General features: G+C 45.1%; 1 protein-coding gene across 2 annotated transcripts in view; it reads left to right on the top strand.

The window, feature by feature from the left end:
- SEMA4G (semaphorin 4G) overlaps positions 1–20,136 on the top strand; it is a 516,826-nt gene that overhangs the window by 476,914 nt on the left and 19,776 nt on the right. For both annotated transcript variants that reach the window (XM_069239519.1, XM_069239518.1), the window contains one exon: positions 12,721–14,025. In XM_069239519.1, coding sequence (XP_069095620.1) covers positions 12,721–13,556 — 836 coding nt within the window. In that variant the 3' untranslated portion in view covers positions 13,557–14,025. The remainder of the gene's footprint in view (positions 1–12,720; positions 14,026–20,136) is intronic.

Raw genomic sequence — 20,136 nt, forward strand, 5'->3', positions numbered from 1 at the left:
GCCGCGTCCAGTTAAAATAACATGGGCTTGGAGCATAGTTCACTAATTCAAACTGTGGAGACACGCTCCCCTGTGCCCAGCTCTGTCAACTGCTTTATTGTAATCCTCCTGATCCTCCACCCAGGTTTAGGATGCGTGAATGGGTGTAAGCACATGTGAAGTTACGAAGTATGCCCGTTGACGTATTATTTTCCTTCCAAACTTTTCTTCAAAACAAGAACTCAAACAACTACTCTTAACAGTACAGAGATCACAACCTCTTGGCCAAGTCCATTGCCATCCCTTGACTGGCCAATTTCCTTGTGTCATCTGTTGCTTGTGGTTGGTGGACTTGTGGCCTGAGGTTAACTGGGCAGCACCTCCTCCCGTCCTGGCTACTTGGAGATCCGCAAGGGTCGTTAGACTTGGGTTTGGGATTTTCATCCTGAGTGGTGGACGGATGATCTACCGAGGCTTCTCTGGTCTCCATAGGACTTTCATCATCCCCTTGGTCACAGTTGGGTGATCATGAGTGTTGACTTCCACTGACACCCATTTTATTGGGGAGCGACTTGGTGAATGCAGAGATGTTCCTTGTAACTCACTCTTGCCCTCTCTCCGCGGTGACCATCATGCCTTGCTCAATGATCTCTTGCTGCTCTACTCCTAATCATTTTTGTTTTAATTAGGGTCCTCATCAGGTCAGCCTTTTAACTTCCCCGTTGTCCTGAGGCCAGCAGGACATCACCGTCCTGTGATTCGTTCTTGGGCTTCCAAGTACGCTCACAATTCATAGCACTTGCAAGGCGTGCGGTTGTTGCTCTTCACTGTAGTTTGTGCCTGGGAGCACCTCCACTATAGGAAACTTGGAGTATGGGTCTGACAAGACTAGGATGTGGCACCCTTAGTAATGACCCAAAATCCATGATAATGTCTGTCCATGGAGCATCAGTGGGATCTTCTGTGATAGGTGTGGCTGGGGGTGACCTTTCGGGACTCTTGCTGGATTAGCACCAAAGGCACATGTCTACCAGTTCATCCACTGCGGTGTACATGGCTGAGAACCAGATGTTTTGTAACAAATGGGCTCTGGTTTTTGTTGCAACTTGATGGTCAGTGTGGCCAGGTTGTGTATCCTTTGTCTCAGTTGTTGCAGGATCACGAGTTGGAACCCTCACAGGAGGATGCCCTGTCTGTGGCACTGAACTCATTACACACGTTCCACAGGCTGTTAAGTCTCGCTGAGAAACCTTGTCACAAATAAGGGTGTGCTTTAGGAAGTCTTTCCACTTGTTTTCTCAAGATGCTTTGACTGCTTTCTAGAAACTCGTGTCTGCGGATGTTGGGTCCACAATGTCAGATAGCTGTAGTGTGCCGGGGCATCAGAAGTCCACGCTACAGTTAGCATACTCATCTGCACCTGCGATGGGATTGAATCTGATTTCCTGTAATGGATGGGGTTGTCTTGAAAGATCTACATTTGGGTTGGTGCATCCTGTTTTATACCCGATGTTCATCTCATATTTTTGGAGCTAGAGAGCCCACTTCTTGACTCGCGTGGGGTGTAGTGTTCTTCCTGCAAATAGAGGTATGAGTGGCTTGTGATCCATCACTATTTTGAAGAGGTGATCGGAGAGGTACAGGTGGTAATGGTTGAACTCCTACTTGATAGTGAGTCCCTCCTTCTCTATGTGACTGTATTGCTAGTCGGTTTCAGTGAGAGCCCTGCTGGTGAATGCGATAAGCACCCGTTGGTCATCTCTGAGATTCTGGAGGAGTAAGGCACCTAGCCCTATAGGGCTATTGTTCACCACTAGGTCCAGCTCTTTGGCAGGGTCAAAGTATGCCATGACAGTGTTTTACAGCAGGGCTTGCATGATGACTTGAAAGCTTTTTCCTCGTACTGCCTCCCTCGACCATACAATGGTGGATTTTGTGATGCGTCTCAGGAGATGTGCTAGGGTTGCTAGATTAGGGATGAATCTCCTGCAAATTTTGGTGCGACCCTGAAAGTTGCGAACCTTTGCCAGGGAGACAGGGTTCAGAGCGTCTTTGATGTCAGCTGCCTTTTCTTGGTCAACAGAAATCCCCCTTCCAGAGAAGATATGGCCATAAAAGTAAATTTATTGCCTTTGGAATTGACACTTCTGTGGTTTAAGGATCAGGCCAACATCACTGAGGGCAGCAGTGAATCAATGTTGGTGGTCTTCGATGGTTGGGACATGGATGAGGATGTCATTGCTGACATTGATGACTCTTTTCAGGCCAGACAGAACCTTCTGGATGACATTTTGGGATACCTTCCCCGCCGAGAATATGCCAAAGTGGAGCCTGTGGTAATGGCGGAGCCCAGTGTGCGTGGAGAAGGTAGTTATGTAATGGCAGTCTTTGTGGAAATCAAACTGATGGAAGCCGGTGTTGTGGTCCATCATGGAGAACCACCTGGACCCACTGAGATCCACAATCAGGTCATCAATAGTCGGAGTAATGTGTTGTCCTCTCTTGATTACCGTGTTGGATATCTGCATATCGACAGAGACGCAGATTTCCTCTGGCTGCTTTGGATTGCGTGCAACTACCATGGGTGAAACCCACAGGGTTGGGCTGGCCGCCTTCTTGATTACTCAGCATCTTCCATCTTTTGCATCTCATTCTCCACTGTGGGGTGCAGGTGGGACAGGACACATCTGCGGTGTTGTGCTACTGGCTTTACTGATGTGGAGAGACACTGGGAGCCCTTTTAGCCAGCATAGGCCTTTAAAGAGGTGAGATAAAACCTGCAGAATGTTCCCTAGGGGCCTGTTGCAGATGGCAGAGGTGAAGATGATGAACTGGACATTCTCGGCCGTTCCATAGCTGATGAGGGTCTCCGAGTCATAGAAGGCGACAAAGAACTTTGTGTTGAGGGTCTTCCCATCAAATTAAATGACACTGTGGAACACCTCATCGAGCTGGAGAGGGGAGCTACCCCTCTATGCAAAAAATAAGGGCATGGGTGCATTGCTAGGTATTGTGTCTTGATGATGACGTTCACTGATGCGGCTGCATCGATTAGGACAGTTACTTGTGTGTTACTGATTGTGCGCATTTTGGTCAGGCGTACTGGCAGTTGTCATAGCCTAGTGTGCACAAGAGGAGAAATATCTCTTCATCATCTTTGTCAAACATGCTGTTGTGCGGGTTCAGCGGTGTCTTGTTTTCTCGGGGTAGTCATTGTGTGTGATGATGCTCACACTTTGTTATCGTGGGGCACCACGCTCTTGCTGTCCTGGCACCCTGCATCCACCATTGCATACTTTGGCGAAATGGTTGAGCTGTTGACAGACTGAGGGTGTTTTGCTCCAGGTTGGTGCATTCGGACAGGGAATGGGAGGCCAACCCACGGCAACAATACAGATCCCTTGTCCACGAGTGTGATGAGATGTTCTTAGATCAGGCATCTGATAACGCCCTCACAAGATGGCTGCAGCGGCCTCGGTTTTCATCAGCCTGTGGTCGGCTTCCTGCTTCACTGACAGTTTATTTAACACCATCCCCATTTTCTCAGCTCGGTCGTTTGAGAGTTCGTGAGGGTGAGCAAGGGTGAGTATGTCAACAAGAGGACAGCCGACCTGCAGCCTCTGATGAGTTGGACCCAAACCTCTTTTTGGGTGTCATCATCTGTGTAGGTACTCGCAAGTTCTCTCGGCCTGGTGTAGAAGGTATAAGTGGAGTCCCCACCCTGTTGACAAGTTTGTCGCAGCTTAAAGCATTCAAATTTCGGGTTCATTTGCAGATCGAAGTAGACATTGTGGGCTGTGACGTCACCATTATAGTCTTCATCGCCGCCTGTGTTGGGGAGGTTGTGGAAGAGTTTGCCCTTGAAATAGTTGTGTAAGCTCTCTACCCATTTGTGCCATCTCAGCACTGCCGTTGCGTGATCACTCAGTTTGCTGAAAGGGATGAGCGCGTTGGAGGAGCACCTACTGGGTGCATCGGTCAGAGCCGGCTGTGTCCAGGGTTGGCTGCCCTGACAAGATCGGGCACTAGGAGTTGTTTGGCACAGTCACTCATGGTGCAGATTCACACAGGTGCTGGTGAGTCAAGCTGTGTTGTGCTGGCGGCGATGGTCGGGCGGTAGCATGGGAGGAAGTGCACCAGAGCAAGGGTGTGGTGCTGGAAGACTCACTGGGCACCTTCTGTCTAGCATGGGTGCTGCAAGGCTGTGAAGGAACCGCACTTCAGGCTGACAGGGCGGGCGGTCCCCAGAAGTGTAGTGTGCCGGCGCTGGAGCAAGGGACACCCCTGTTGACCTTGGGAGGATGGGGTGTGCTGATGTCTGTGGCACTTGCTGCTGACAGTGCTGTGAGTGAGGCAGGGCAAGGTTTTTGGCAGAGTCTGAAGGGCGGTGGGTGTACACTTGTGGAGAGGTGAGTGCTACCTGCCATACTCCTTGGAGGGGCAGCTGGACGAGCCTCGTCATCATCAATGTGCTGGGGGCGCTTAGCGGGCCTCGTGCGCCGCAAATAACATAGACGCGGGGCCCTGTTCCCTGATTCAGACTGCAGAGTCGCACTTGTGCACCCGGCTCCATCAATTGCTTTATTGTAATCACCATGACCCCGCACCTGTGGTCAGGATTCGTGGATGTGTGTAAGTGAATGTGACGTCACAGGGCATCCCCGTCGACGCATTACAAGCAGATGCACTTGGGCTCCATTCACAAGTGTTCGTGAAATCCCCAGTAAGATCTGCGCTAAAAAAGGGTTATAAAATGTGCAGGGTCCCAGGTTCAAATCCCCTTTAGGCCGATTCTTTATCGCAGGCTGATAAAGTGATCCCTACCAAGTGAATGGAAAAATAACCTTCAAGAGTTCTTAGGATAAATGTGCTAAAGGAACAGACCATGTTTACTAACCCAAAACAAGCATTGGCAAGGCCAATAGGTCTTGTATTCGTGCCCTGTTGGCATTGCCAATGGTTGCTATCATGCTGTACAGCACCACACGCATTGGCAAAGTCAGTAGGGCTTGCCAATGCTTATTTGTGATTCTGTTCACTGTTGGCAAAAAGAATTTTTTTTATTACAGGTGCCGAATACAGTCAGAAATAAAGTGTGTTGATATGTACATGGGCATGCTACAGCACGCATGCACATGCATTATTAATGTTTTGGCTGCAGTGAGCAGGAAAGGGTGGGGGAGAAATGGGATTGTTATTTAATAAAATCCAAACAGAATGTGGATGGGTAGGCAGCAACAGACTAGAGGGGTGGGATAGTAACTCTGAGAGCACAGGAATGTGAAATACAAGCAGCACACAGGAGAGGAGGGAGAGCGCCAGAAAACACATACACTCCTATGGAGTGCTAAAAGTGAAAGAAACAGTAATTCTATGATTCTAAACAGTGGAACAAAACAAATCATTCAATCAAAAGGATGGTTAATAAACTATGATCCGGGGAGGCAAACACTCGAAGAGGTAAGCCATTGAATAAGAAGCAAGCTGGCAGGATACTAATAGGACTGACAGGAAAGCCAAGCAAAGTGCTGACCCAAAGTCCAGCTCTCATTTTTGGTATTGTACACCATAGGTCATTCAACTAAGCTGCCAACAATTGTAAGCATATTCTGTACATAACGAGTATTTTATTAATATGGGAAGTAGACCACCATAGTTTTCATGGGTATTATAGCCCAGCTTTGGTTTTGAAAAAATATATATTGAAGAAGTCCTAGGAATTGTAATTGCAGTTATATGGTCTCTACCGCAAGCTACGAGTAGGAAGCCAGTCCAGTGTGCAGGCTCGTAAATGCCTGTCAGCCCCTTGCACACGCCCACCACAGGTTACTCTGATGCCCGCCTGCCGCTCATGCTGAGAAGTGTTAACGTTATCAGCTTCTAAAGTATACGATACAAATGTGCTGACTGCAACGAGACTAATTAGACAAGGTAATGAGGAAAACTGTGGCTGGTAATGACTAAGCTGCAGGAATAGCAGTGCGAGTTCACCACGTGGGCTACCTGGGGGACTAGGCGAGGTGCATCACGGAATATTCATTTATCAAAGCTTTTAAACGTGTTCCTGGAGTTCACCAAAGAGAATCCAGAACATTTCTTTCTCCATTTTCAGAACTGAATTCATATTCCACGTTGTCATGTATGTTATCGAGAGAATACTTGATGCTGTCTGGGAGATTTGTTTCATGCGTTACTTTAATTAATTTCAATGAGTTATTTTTTATTTGACGCCACCGTGGATGTGGACAGGCTGTAGTAGTACTGCAACTGCCTAATCAGAGGGCTGACTTAATAACCTGAGCAATAGTGGCCCAAGGACAGGGCGGCAAAGAAATTAGTGTTATATCAGACACTTTGTTTAGTGGAAAAACCCTAAATATCTACTAAATTATTGGAAAAGAATACTGTAATTCTAAAGGCTCTGTCAGGCCACCACAGTAAACATAGTAGCATATGTTTGCACTTTTCTCGTGGTTTGTGCTATCACCCAGATAGGTCCAACTATACGGTCCTGGTACTTGCCAGAGGAACAGCTTAGTCTGAATGGGTGACCCCCATCCCCTGTGCACAAGACATACGAAGCCCCAGACATTGCTGGGTCTTCTTGAGCCTCCTTAGTTAAGTGTCGCCGGAGTCCGTGAGCTTGTGAGGTTGGAAGCTTCATACGCGACCATCTATGGTGCCGGCACTAGGGATGCCTTCACAGCAAGAAGAACTCCCGTTTATGAGGCTGTGCCAGCAAGAGGGGTAACAAAACGGTCCTTTGACAAGTGTGGCCTAGGCCTTTGCAAGGGGGTGCCCTATTACTGGGCCACTTTCTGGCACCAGTCATTTAAAACCTCGAGAGGGGAAACGTTCGAAGTTGAGAGCGTTTTTTATACCCCTAAATCGCACTTGACTCATGGTGTGCACTCAGTCCGCTGTCACTAGATATGTTAGAGTCTGTCATTGCCTCAGTAGCAATAGATGGACATTGGAGGGGAGCTGGTCATGGGTAGGGGGTAGGGCTTTTTGCCCGCTACTGATGAAGGCAACTGTTCTTACCATCCTAAACAAACACTGCATCTCACGAACTGGGAAGGTTTAGTCCTGAAAATGGAATTCAGCTCTGCATAGCCTCCAGATACAAGACGAAAACTGAGTCTACGTAGGAGTTTCCAGCTCACATTCTGTTCAAACGTGTGATACCAGCATTTCACCAATGACTGAGTGAAGAGTGCTGATATCGTGTGACACTGTGGTACCATGTAAGTTGGCAAGCATGCTTCTAATTCAAGTCCAGAGAACTGTAAACAAATCATTTCCAGTGCTTGCAATCTGGTACCTCTCACAAGTACGAAATTCTTACAGGTCCCCTAAACAGCATTATTCTGGCTATGACACTAAACTGGGACCAATAGTCAATCAAAGAATGTATTAGGCAGTGACGACTAATTTGGTTAGTACCTACTGTAATTCTACTGAGAATACCCACAGCATAGTGGCAAGGGCAGGCAAATAACAAGCATTAGTAAAGACAATAGCTCTCGCCTTTTAAACGTTTTGGCTTTGCCAATGGTTTTTAGTGATGCTGTACAACATCTGCAAGGTTATCCAGCATGGATAAAGAAGAATACAAAAAAATGCCTTTTTATGCAGGCCAGGGGAGCATCACAGGGAGGGGGAAAGCAACATGGAGCCAAGAAAGGGCGGCGGGCCTGGGGGGAGGAGGTAGAAGTAAAAAAGGTAAGGTGCAGGTGGAGTGGGGTGATGCAACAGAGGGGGTGTGAGTAGAGGGAAGCAACAGAGAGGGTGCGTGTGGGGTAAGCAACACCAAGGGCACCATGGGGGCAGAGAGAAGCAAACAGGTGAGAGAGAGAGCGAAATCTAGTTGGGGAGAGAGGCACTCGGGTGAAGAAGCAATATGAGGGATAAGCATACAAGAGCAAGTGTATCATGGCAAGTGTTTGGGAATAAGCTTGCGGGTGAAAGAGAGAACAGTATGGAGCACAGGGGAAGACAAGCACACTAGGGAGACAGTTGGAAAACACATGCACTCTTGTGAAATGCTTAAGACAAAAAAAAAGTAGTTCAATTAAAGGGAAGCAGCCAAATAAAAGTCATGATAAAGCCACCCAGTGGTAAGCAAAAGGCAGGCTGCAAGCCCCTCTGTGTCTTTCCCATACATGCAGCTGGGTTGTCTGGTATGGTCGAATTAAAATGGGCAATACCCAGCACTAATATCATTACATCAGCCCAGATGGTGTGTGATTTGGAGACACAAGGCAGCCTTTAATCGAGTTGATTTCTATTCACTGGTCCGAGCCCCTTGAGAGGTTGTGATTATTAGTATATTTTTGATATTGTTTTCTCAAATGAGAGTGTGTTATTGGTTAAGAAGGACTAATCTATAGGAGTGCAGTTCTTTTGGAAGTTTACCATAGTCACTCATTAAGTGTGTAGTTCCTCCGCTGACCTTATTTATATACCATATGTGTATAAACCATGTAGTTTCCCTGGCATCCTCTAATCTCCTCTATTGAACTAGGGATTGGAGCAATAAATACCTGGCAACAGCAGTATCGACTGAGGCTGGTATATAAATGAATAATAAGGTCCATAGGAGCTAGCCATCAATTTAGTGAATACATCTGGTAAACTGCCAAAAGAACCGGAATCAAAGTAGAAAATCCTTTCTTACCAAATAAAGATATTTAAAGCGAGAAAACTAAACCCTATAATGATAATAAGGACACCTATGGGCGTGGATCCAGATGTATGTCAGACTATCAGCAGCAAAATTCTCTGTTTTGTTAGTCGATAGTCAGGCTACGGTATTTGGTGTATTGATATTTTGGCCACAATACACAGGAAGTATACACCGGGACTCGCTGACGTGATTTTGACTCGGTCATGGAGGCTTCCCATGAGCCCGTAGACTGTCTCTAGACCGGACATCATCCGAGGCCCCAATACAAATGTATGAGCTTTGAGCATTGCCTCTTTTTTCTTTTGCCTGTTTATGCCACTATGACCACCACTAGAATAGGAGTGATCTCTGTAGAAGTCTAGAGGGTAATACGTACCTGCCCATCCTAGATCAATGCAGAGTCTGCTACAAACATTAGTAAATGAACCCTGGGAGACCTTAGCTAGGCTCTTATTAAAATTCCTCTCACTCCCTTTTCTGTGGAGTCAGAGAGCTGCAGGACACACCTGTGGTGTATACATTTCTTTCCCAACAGTTTTGAACGTGTTATATTCTGTATTCTCTTCAGGACATCAAATAATAGAATTGGTATGGTTCACAATGAATACTTTTCAGGATTAAGCTAGAAACGTTTATCCACAGATTTAGTGGTTTGTTTTCAATTGTTGTTTTGTGTACTGAGTGTAACATGACCGTGAGAACCTTGTTTCATGTTCAGTGCGTTTTATAGTATGGATAATGAAATGCATGGCGAATAAACAACATTCGACAAAAAAATCCACTGTAACAAGAATTAAATAAATACAAAATGTAGATTTGTTTTATCATCAAGCGTAGTACTGAACTTAATAGCAAAAGTGTTAGCTGGACCCCTCAGTTTGTTCGTTTTCCGCTGCTTATTTTACAAAGGGAGGTATCCACCCTTGAAGCTTCCATAAGATACATAATTCCTTTCCGAGTCAGAATGGGCATTGCCTATTGTGGGGTTCAATAAGCAATCATAAGACGAGAAATCAAAAGGAGCATAGGCTAAGGTACTTAGGATCTTTGCCCTGAGTGGGTGTGACTTACTCCTGAAGTACTCCTGGAACCCAGCAGTAAGATTGAAAAAGTACTCCAAAAGCAAGACACAGAAAATTATTCGAGAACCAAACTTAAATCTATCTTTGCCAGAACAAATATCAATACCTTACTTTTCTGATACCAGATTTGCCATCATGTCATTTCCTAGAGAACATCTATAGCGAAGCTCATCCTTCAAACTGTAACTCTGTAAGAACAAATTCACATTTAGAGTCAGCTGGGACAATTGGGACAGAGGTGAATTTACATGCAACGCTCCACAACAAAAAAGTGGATGCTTGCCTGTCGATGTCATCTGCTGACAGTTCAAACCAACTTCTTGATGCCACCGGGCATTCTGCAATAGACAGAAGGCAGTGGCCACTCCTTCCCCCTTATGATAGTTTCTATCCACTTATATGCTATGGGCCCACATTTCTTGTGCTTTTCACTCCCTCAGCTCCAAATTTAATCACCCAACAGAAAGGGCCTTATGTATGTTGACGATGGAAGTTAGGGCCAGATGTAGGAAGAATAGATTTTGCGACTTGGAAATTGCGAGTCGGTGCGACTCGCAATTTCCGAGTTGCAAAATCATATGCAGAATGGTGTCCATGACACCTTCTGCAAATCGCAAGGGGGTCGCAAAGACCCACCCCATTAATATTAATGAGGTGGGTTGTAATTTGCGACCCACTTGAGATTCCCTACACTCACAGGGATGGTGGCCTGCTGGAGACAGCAGACCTCCGTGTCTGTGACTGCTTTTTTAATAAAGCATTTTTATTTTTTTGTAATGCAGCCCGTTTTCCTTAAAGGAAAACGAGTTGCAATACAAAAGAACAAATGAAACCATTTGGTTTCGTTTTTTCAGAGTAGGCAGTGGTCCATTGGACCATTGGACCACTGCCTGCTCTGAAAAAATATTTATGGCGACATTCACAAAGTACTAACATGGGTGCTAACTGCGAATTGCTTTGCGACCACGTTCGCGGTCACAAAGCAATTCTGCATCGCGGTGCGAATCGCAAATAGGAAGGGAACACCCCTTCCTATTTGCGAGTCGCATTCCCATTTTGCGAGTCGGTACCGACTAGCAAAATGGGAATGTGCATCGCGATGCGCGTTTTGCATGGCGCAAACTGCGAATTTCGCAGTTTGTGCATGCAAAACGCTTTCTACATTTGGCCCTTAGTGCTAAGGTGATTTTTCCTCCTGAATGGGTATGTGGCTTGTAATTTTGCACCTGTAATATAGCCATTCTGAGGTCATGTCAGAATGATGCCTAAACTGTAGGACTCATGTTTTTGCAGTAATCCCTCACCAGCCTGGCCAAGAGCCAGGAGGTGAAAAATAAAACAATAGTTCCACTATCATTTCATTTTTCATCTGCTGGCTCAGCCAGCAGTACAGGGAGGGGTGGGGCTGGGTCATGGGAGGTAGAAGGGGGAAAGAGGAGAGAGTGCACCTAAGTGCACATGTGTGTTTGGCCGGCCGTCTCAGGCTGGCCAAACACACATGCGCACTTAGCTTTCTTCAGCCTCGTTGTATTTAACAGCCGGGCTGGAGAAACTGCACAGAACCCAGGGCTGTGTCAGACCAATCCTGGCGCTGCTTTCATGCTAGCTTTAGCATGAAAGTGGTGCCAGGATTGCTGGGGAGCCTGTGTTGCTGTCCCATTGATTGCTGGGACACCACAAGAAGAGGAGTGACGAGCAGGGTGGCAGGAGATGGCGGTGGTTGAAAGTAAGTGTCCTTTTTTCTTTTTTCTTTCTTTCATCCCCTTTGCCCCATGCCCCCATGCCCCATTGAGATCTGCGGCATCCACGGCTGATCCCTAGCTGTTTGTCTCTTCTCAGGGGAAATATTGCAAGTATTTTTCGGATTAAATGTATCTGTAGAAAACCTGGTGATGTGCAGAAAACTCAGAATCACCATTTCTGCGGGAATGGGGTTTTTGCCTAGAATGAATGGCTAACCAAGACATTTTTTCCATTTACCTCCAATTTCCTCGCTTTGGGACAGATTCCAAAGCATCAAACGCATGGTGTATGGAAGTTGTCAGCTCAAATAGAACTAACTAACAAAATAACTAACAAAAATAAAATAATATTTCACATGCATATTATGCCATCCGTTTCTGACCTGAAAAGAGATGATGATAGGGAAATAATTGCTCTACTTGATATGAAAATCTGAAATCAGCAGAGGACCAAATTATGAGACAGTGTTGGCTAAATTATACAAGGAAATGCAGATTATGCAGTGTAATGTTGCACATTTTGTAGCAGTATTATTTCACTATTCTGTCATTCTTACCCATGTTCACACAGGGTAACATTGTCTGGGCAAAGGTTTCTCCTCATTATTTTCAGTTGAACACCTAAATGTAGCAATCAACAATAGAAAGGTGACCAGTTAACTGCAATGAAGGACCCGCCACTGCGTGACAACGGTTTTATTAACTTTTGAGCCATCTGAGGTAGAAACAACTTTTTTGTTAAACTCTGTAAAAAGTGCAAGAGATGTGGCCAGTGTGGCACGTCTATAATTATGCATAAAATGCTGCGGTTACAGGATTGCATAATTCCAGTGCCGCTGACCATTAGAAACCCTCACTTTCTTCTTCTGTTCTAATAGTCTTTCTTGGTTACCAGAAGCTATATTTTTGAGATGCTAATTTGTTCTTCCCTTCTAAGATCCTAAATTGGATCTAGTTCAAATGATTTATATTCAAGGTTGAATAATCATTAGCGGAGATCTGTCTATATTAAACAAACGCCACTTGTTCCAACATTTGCGCATGTGATGGTGTCTTGCTGAGGGACCTTGGACTGTAATAGCAGGAGAGAGCATAGTGGGTAAGAAGGGAGCTGTACATTAGGTTGACTCAACCTGTGCCATTGATCCTTCGCCTTGATACAATGTAGAGTGTACATAACCAAATTAACCTTGAAGACTTGACTAATCAGTCTTGTGATCTCTTGCAGCTTTTCCTGTGCAGAAGGATCGGACTGTGCTGAAAGGGGATGATGTCCTTTTGCAATGCGATCTAAGCTCTAACCTGGCCAGAGCTCAATGGCTGGTAAATGAAACAGGACACCTGGATGATACCGGGGGGCGCTTCAGAGTGGGCGTTGATGGGCTTCTGATCACTGACACCCTACCGGAGCACAGTGGGGATTACAGCTGCTACTCTGAAGAAAATTCACTGCGTTCCTTGGTGGCAGTGTACTCACTTAATGTGCTACTGGAGCTGCCAAAGGAGAAAGTAGATGTGGTGGAACCCACAGTGCCATTTGTGTTGCCGACGGCTGCACCCCAGTCCACCCATAAAATGGAGTTTGTCTACATTTCTGTTATCGTCATCCTCGGTGGCCTGTGCTTTGTTCTAATCATCGTTTTATTGTATGTTTCCTGCCAAAATAACCGCACAGGCAAGTACGGCATGGGAAATTTGAGGAATTCAAATGTTGAGCTGCAGACTGTGTCATCCAACTTCAAGGATAAGTCTGCAGATAACCTGAACAACTACAATGATGGATGCCTGCAGATTATACCTGGTGAGGCCCCAAATGCATCCCCGAACAAGGACATGCCACCCCCACCTCCTCCGCCTCCACCCCTCCCCTCGGAATGCACCAACGGAATGCCTACCCTACCCAGCATGCTGCGGAAAATGAATGGCAACAGCTACATGCTGTTGCGACAGAATGAGGAGGCCACCTCGCCTCTCTACAGCTCTTTCACTGAGGAGCTCAGCAAGATCCTGGAGAAGAGGAAGCACACACAGCTGGTGGAGAAGCTCGATGAGAGCTCAGTATAAAGAGACAATGAAAACAAATGGGTGGAAGTACGGCCAGGACAGTTCCAAGCTACCTCACTAAAAAGACAATTGTCTCACATTGAGACATATTTGTGAATTCACCTTCTATTGTACAGTTTTTTTTACTAACTGCTTATTCAGAGATTTCCGTAAAATATATTTAAATGTTAATATATTTATATCAAGAAGAAAACCATAGCAACAGTGAGCTCTATGTGTCCAAAACACCCACCATTCGTCCATTTCACCTCATCGCCACCTTAGTCAGTGACCACAAAGGAACCACAAATTTGCTAAACTCCAGACTTAACACTGAAGGTGAAAGGAAAGAAAATGAATGAATGAAAGGAAAGAACTAAAAGAATGAATGAAAGGAAAGAAAATGAATGAACGAGACTGGCCATGACCCGAATACAGGAGGATCTGTGCATATCACATTCTTGGACACGTCTGCCCAACAAATTAAAGGGTAAGCAGCAAACAGAAAAGTTCACATATGTATATAACAGTAATATAAGTATATGTATATAAACTTTATGTGGGTCTTTAAAATGGTCCATCATAATTCTTATTTGGGTATTTGGAGAGGTTTATGAGGGTTAGCTAAGAAATACAATTCACAAGTTATGGTACAGTACATTTTGAGAAATGATAAACTGTGGTGAAGGGTTGCTATTGTGGGTGAACTCATTACTGGTCTGTGGCATCATTTCTTGGGTGGGAGAAGGTGAATGGTAGTAATTCTCATGGGAAGTGTTAAATGGACACTTGCACATACAAAAGCAGGTTAGGCAGGTTGAGCTGGCTGGTGTCCATGCTCCTCCTCTCAGAAATGCATTCTAATCACTTTATCCTCCTCTTTCCATCTGATCGGACTGAATGTACAGTACCTGAGCCGGGACATCATTTCAGTTAGCCCGGGTAATCCCCTTTTCCCCTAACTTTACCTCTCCTCACTGGGACTCGAGAACCTGAAACACCTTGTAACAATTTAAATTCACCAACTATGTATAGCTCCTCCTGTACTGGGCACTCATTCAGTGGTTTACATGACGGGAGCACCTTCATATATCGGTGGTCCTCCCACCCTGCCAAATTCAGGGTTTTCCTGCCTCATTTAGAATCACAGGAACTGCTTACACGTCAGTCTTACTGAATTAGGTGGGGATACCATCGCTGTTATTCACTGTCCTGGTCTGCCATGCTAGGCAAAGGGGACCTGGGAATGGGAACAAGCAATTGCCCCCATGCATAAGGAGAAAACTCCCTAAACATCAGGATCATTGTTATTTTGTTTTTCATATGCAAACTTTGAAAGTCTACTTCAGAAACACAAATTAAATGACAAGCGGATCAAGGCAATCATGGTGGCCCTGGCGCCGTTCATCTGATCCTTTTGTGCATCCACCACTCAAGCAAACGCATGTAAGGCAAAAACATTCCTAGTTAAAATTACCCCGGGCGTATCGGGAGAGATGAGGGAGGGTCATTGTGGAGGCCTCCACCAACCCAGGAGATCTGGGTGGCTGCTTGCAGTACTTTACATCGGGTCCCAGTTGTTAGCAGTTGGCAGCAGTGGGTTTGCTGAGCCGCTATGTTGCAGATTCCACTTGATTCCAGTTGCATCTTGAAAACGGTTATTTGTTGTTCAATGAAAGTAGGATATCCCTACCCCCTTAATATCCCAAAAAACAAGGGCTGATACTTCTGTTGGCATTCAGTCTATGCTGGCTGCTGCCCGTTGATCTTCTGCCCCACGCTAGTGCACCACGTCTTTCTGTGATTCACTTTCATGTATAGCTCACACATATCGCAGCGCTGAGGTTTCACGATTAGCACCACTATCTAATTGCACAAAAGACAAGTTCCACCTTTTCATTTGCCATCAGTACAGTTCCTCCACCCATGAATGCAGTCAGATGCATGTCCTTGTTATTGCAGGATATCCCCAAATTACCAGATGTCCAAGACTGTTCTCAGAAAGTAGCTGTTGGTGCAAAATTAAGCAACAATCTTGAGGGTCTTTTGTCACCCCGGTCGTTATTGCTAGAAACATGGTGCCATTAATACTTCTCTGACTTCCTGCACGATCGTTCTTCTAGTTTTATGGTTTATTTATTTGGCTACTGATTTGTTTCTGAGAGAGCAAAAATACTGCTACACGACCAGTTCATAAACTGACCTTGTAAGTAGACAAATCCGGCCATGATGTGCCTGTTTTTCTTGTCATATCTTATGTGTACATCGCAGAACGCATTGCTTGTCCTCATTTCTTAGGCAACCGTATCAGGTAGCACAAAATATGAAAGCAGCATGCCCTGAATTCAGATCTTGATTAAGTATCTTTTTAAGAAGATTCTGTTTTTCCTTCTCCTGTACAGAATCTGCCCCTTGATTATAGGTGTTAATTATTCTGCTCGCTCGAATTATTGTATGTTTGAATCATTAAGTAATAGACGTGAACTCAAATGGTGGTATCTCATTAAGGCCTGTAATAATTGTAAAAAATACAGGCGCTGGTTACCCTTCAGTGGAAAAGGCTTTGGAGAAAGAGAAACAAAGCACACTACAGTAAGAAGTCTATTTATTCAGCATGACATTCACCTGTAACAAACCACTTGTAGCAATTAATTAGAAAAACAAAGCATCCAAAACAAAGAGTAGACCTAGTTCTACAGAGTAACAGGGCTAGAAACCGTTATGTCCTTAAAGTGGAACAAATAGGGTTTTGTGTAGACTATAAAATAATATTAACAGGTGGTGGGCAACAATATTCGGTCCATGTCCCATTGGTCAGAGGTTCATGACCACCTCAGGTGGTCATCGTGTGTCCCCTGCATGCCGTTGGAAGGTGCGCACTCCAGTACAACTTTATTGTGAAAGTGGTGTAGTGCTGGACTGAGGGCCCTGGAACACAGCAGTGGCAGAGTATGTGCTATAACAAGGGGCTAAGGATTAAAGACGCATTCTGTTGTTCCCCAAAAGGAGCGGCGCCAAGAATGGCACTTGTGCCTAGCACAGGCAGCAGGACTTGTTGTACCACCATTGGGTGAAATGATCTAAAGTGACTGGTGCCCCAGGACTTCCTAGCCGAGAATCTCCAGATCCTTCCGACAGCACTTTGGCAATAACCAAGAGCACTTACTTTGTTATTTTGAAAGACTGGCCCGGGGTCAGTCCTGATCCACAAAGAAACAGGCGTTGTAATACTGACAGAGCAGACAGCTCCAGAAAAGGAAAGAGTTAGTGCAGTATCACCAACTTACAGAGAGCGACCAGTCAGAGCAGAGGTCACAAGACTTTGTTGGATCATAGTAGGTCAGCTGGGAAGGAAGCGAGTATGTGGCTGGTTGTATAAACCAGAGCTAAAGGTGCGGTGCTGTTCATCTGAAGAAATGAAGAACTCTGGCTGTTTACCCCAAGGCGTCCCTGTTCAGGGTTAAGAATAGTGGGATACTCATTCCGAGAAGTGACCATCTCTCTGCCTCAGACACACTGTCGTGGTTCTTCTTCATGGACTGAGCGTTCCAACCCCTTTTCTTCAGGATTTCCAAGCCAGGCCTCCTCCACCTCATTTTATAGAAAGAGCTTAATAGGAGCTCTCTCACTTTCACTCCACAGCCAGTCATAACTGCGTTTTCTGGCAGCTTTCATTCACCTTTCTCTAAGGCAGGGGTGTTCAAACTGGGTTGCGGGCCCCCTATGGAGGCCTCAAGTGATCCCAGGGGGGCGCCAGGCTCTGGCCAAAAGAAGCATTCTACAGACAACAGGGCTTTGTTTTGAACAGAAGCATGTTATTGCATTTTTAAAAAGGTAACAGTACTTATTTGCAATGTTTAAATAGGTCTAGACATATTGAAACTTTGCCATCTTTATAAAATAATTGTGAAAAATTCTGAGAGGGGTCCATTGATTTTTATTTTTTAACTGGATGGGCGCGGCATTAAAATGTTTGGAGACCACTGCTCTAAGGTGTCAGTGTCATTGCCTACATGGAAGTTAAGTGCAAATTATCTTTCACAACGATTCTGTACTTTGCCTTTCTTTTTTCAACTATCACCAGAGCTGCAGTGTGAAAGTAAGTGTGGAGGTAGTGGGGCACCTTGAAATACATGAACCCAGGACGTGCGCTATACAATGAAAGGTTTCCTTTTGTAACGAGCCCACCCCAAGCTTACGTATTTAAAGGCGCTCTTGTGTGTGTTAATGAAGTCGTTGTTAGCACATGTGAGAGTATTTTGATGAAAGGCTCCTCATGTTAGCTTTGAGCCACAAGGCTGGATCAGAAGATGTTGGATTCAGCCCAGAGGCTGAAAGCAAACACATCACACCAACACGAAGATGGCAGTAGGCACGAGGAGGGCTCGGTTTGAGCCTGGCTCACCTGCAGGTTGCACTGGCTGGAATACATTCAGGGAGAGAGCATGCTTTAAAGCCACCCTTTCTCAAGCCGTCAAAAGATGGAGTGGGGTCACTGTGCTTGCTGACCTCACCCCACCCTATGACGACTTGGAAAACTGTGGGATTGACAAGCAGCTTCGGGAAGCACACGGCTTATGCCCTAGATGCCCAGGGCTGCTTTAAAATATGACGCTGCTAGGCGTCATTAGTGGGTGGTGTCTTGAGACCCCCAAAAATTGCAGGCGAGGGCTGGTGCTAGGTCAGCCCTTAGCCTGCTGCAGTAAAAAAAAGAAATTGAATACGATTTGGCACATGCCTCTTTAAATGTGCCTCATGTCAGCCGAGAGAAGTGAAGGCAGCCAGGCTCTGAGAACGGCATCCAGCACGGACCTGGTTTTTCCTAATTATCAAGAGGATCTATTCTTAATTATGTAGAACAAAAGATAGGAAATGTTATGTAATCTGTGCACAGTAGTTGATCTTAGCAATCACCATACTCATACCTATGTGGGTGGAACCCCTCCGCCCTCTGCCAGGACCCACCCCTGCTCCAGAGACATGCTGATTCCCTGCCACAGCAGAAGCAATATTAGGAGGGCCATGTTGGCAAGGGACAGTAACACTTCGTTGTATCAAACATTGAGGCCCATACCAATGCACATTGTACCAATAAAATGGGACTTCACTTCAAACTCTTGTAGGTTATTTGAGTGCTAATTTCTCATAGGACAGGATTCTAAATGGCAGGTCACCTATTGATTTCTTAGCAGTTACTATTCCTATTACTTTACCAGTACTCCTATTGCTACCTATGCAACGTCTTAAAGAAACATGTCAGACTGTTCTAACAGAATCCTAGCACAAGCCTCTTCTACTGTACGCATATGGGGTTCTTGTTGTTACTGAAAGAACCCCATTAGGATCTACTAGGAATCATATAAGAATCACTATGGAAAAAGTATCCTTGACCCTTTCTTAACGTGGTTTCTGCTCCATTCTAAAGACTTACAAAGATACAAAACACACTGGTCTAGAATGACCACCTCATTTTCCTCCAAATACCACTACAGAGGTAGTCTCAAAATGTTGATATCTCTTCCACCAGTTGCATATTTGGTGCTCCATGTTCTTTTACTCCTCCTCGTTCTAAACGAAACTTCATTTGGTCTTTTCTTTCCAAGAATTCCATCCCAGAAACCTGCACATCACCATGGAACCTTCCACTCAAGCCTTCCAGCAGCCAGTATCAGTGCATTGGTAGTAGTTATCAAAATGGAATTTATTAATTTTTCCAGGATTCCATGGTTTGAAAGCCCAGTTTTATTCCAGTTATTTTCCGTGTTCCAATGCTTCTCCACCTGCCTTTGTGATAATCTCTCTGGTAGAAGACTTCCTTGCACAATGTTAATTGGTTTATTAACTACAATTTTCCTCTTAACCACAATGCGAAATATCATTTCTGTGAGGCATACCGTGCCAGATAAATCGAACAGCGGTGCCACTGAAAAATCTGAAAGGTTCCTTCATTGTAATTCTGATTAGTAAGTGCATCCAAATTCTCTAGACTGGATTTAAACTTGGCTTCCTTCTGCTACCAAAAGGTTAATATTTCCACCCTCATTTCATTCACAGCAGGGATTGTATTATACTCCCTAACTCGAATCTTTAATCAAAATGTCAAACTTACTGAATGCAGCTGAGATGAGAATGCCAACAGAAACCCAACACTCTTCCGTCCTTCCTTGAGGTTTTGTTTATCGGCTTACACTTCGCTTTCACAGGCCAAGTTTGCTGTTAGCCTTTGTGTGTTTATCATTTATTTTGTAAAGGGATTTGTTCTCCTTTTCACGCACACCTCTGCACGTACATCTCAAATTGCTGTTTCATTTGGTTTGTTGTCATGGTTCCAGTTGTATGTTAGTTTCTTATATCTTGAATTGCCAACTGTGGCTTTTACATCTGCCATTATCCACGACATTTTGGTTAAACTAAGTATAATATTCTTACGATGGGTCTGATGTTATGTCATTCACATGTTTCTACCACCCACTACAGCTCTAAAGCATAGAACAGGGGGCAGCTCACTTCAGCAATTGGCTAACTTCAATGTGATTGACAGCAGTCTTCCCTTTCACAAGGAGCACGTCCCCATACAAAGCAGCTCCCTTCAGGGACTACT

The sequence above is a fragment of the Pleurodeles waltl genome, chromosome 6, assembly GCF_031143425.1.
Source record: "Pleurodeles waltl isolate 20211129_DDA chromosome 6, aPleWal1.hap1.20221129, whole genome shotgun sequence".
NCBI classification, from domain to species: domain Eukaryota; kingdom Metazoa; phylum Chordata; class Amphibia; order Caudata; family Salamandridae; genus Pleurodeles; species Pleurodeles waltl.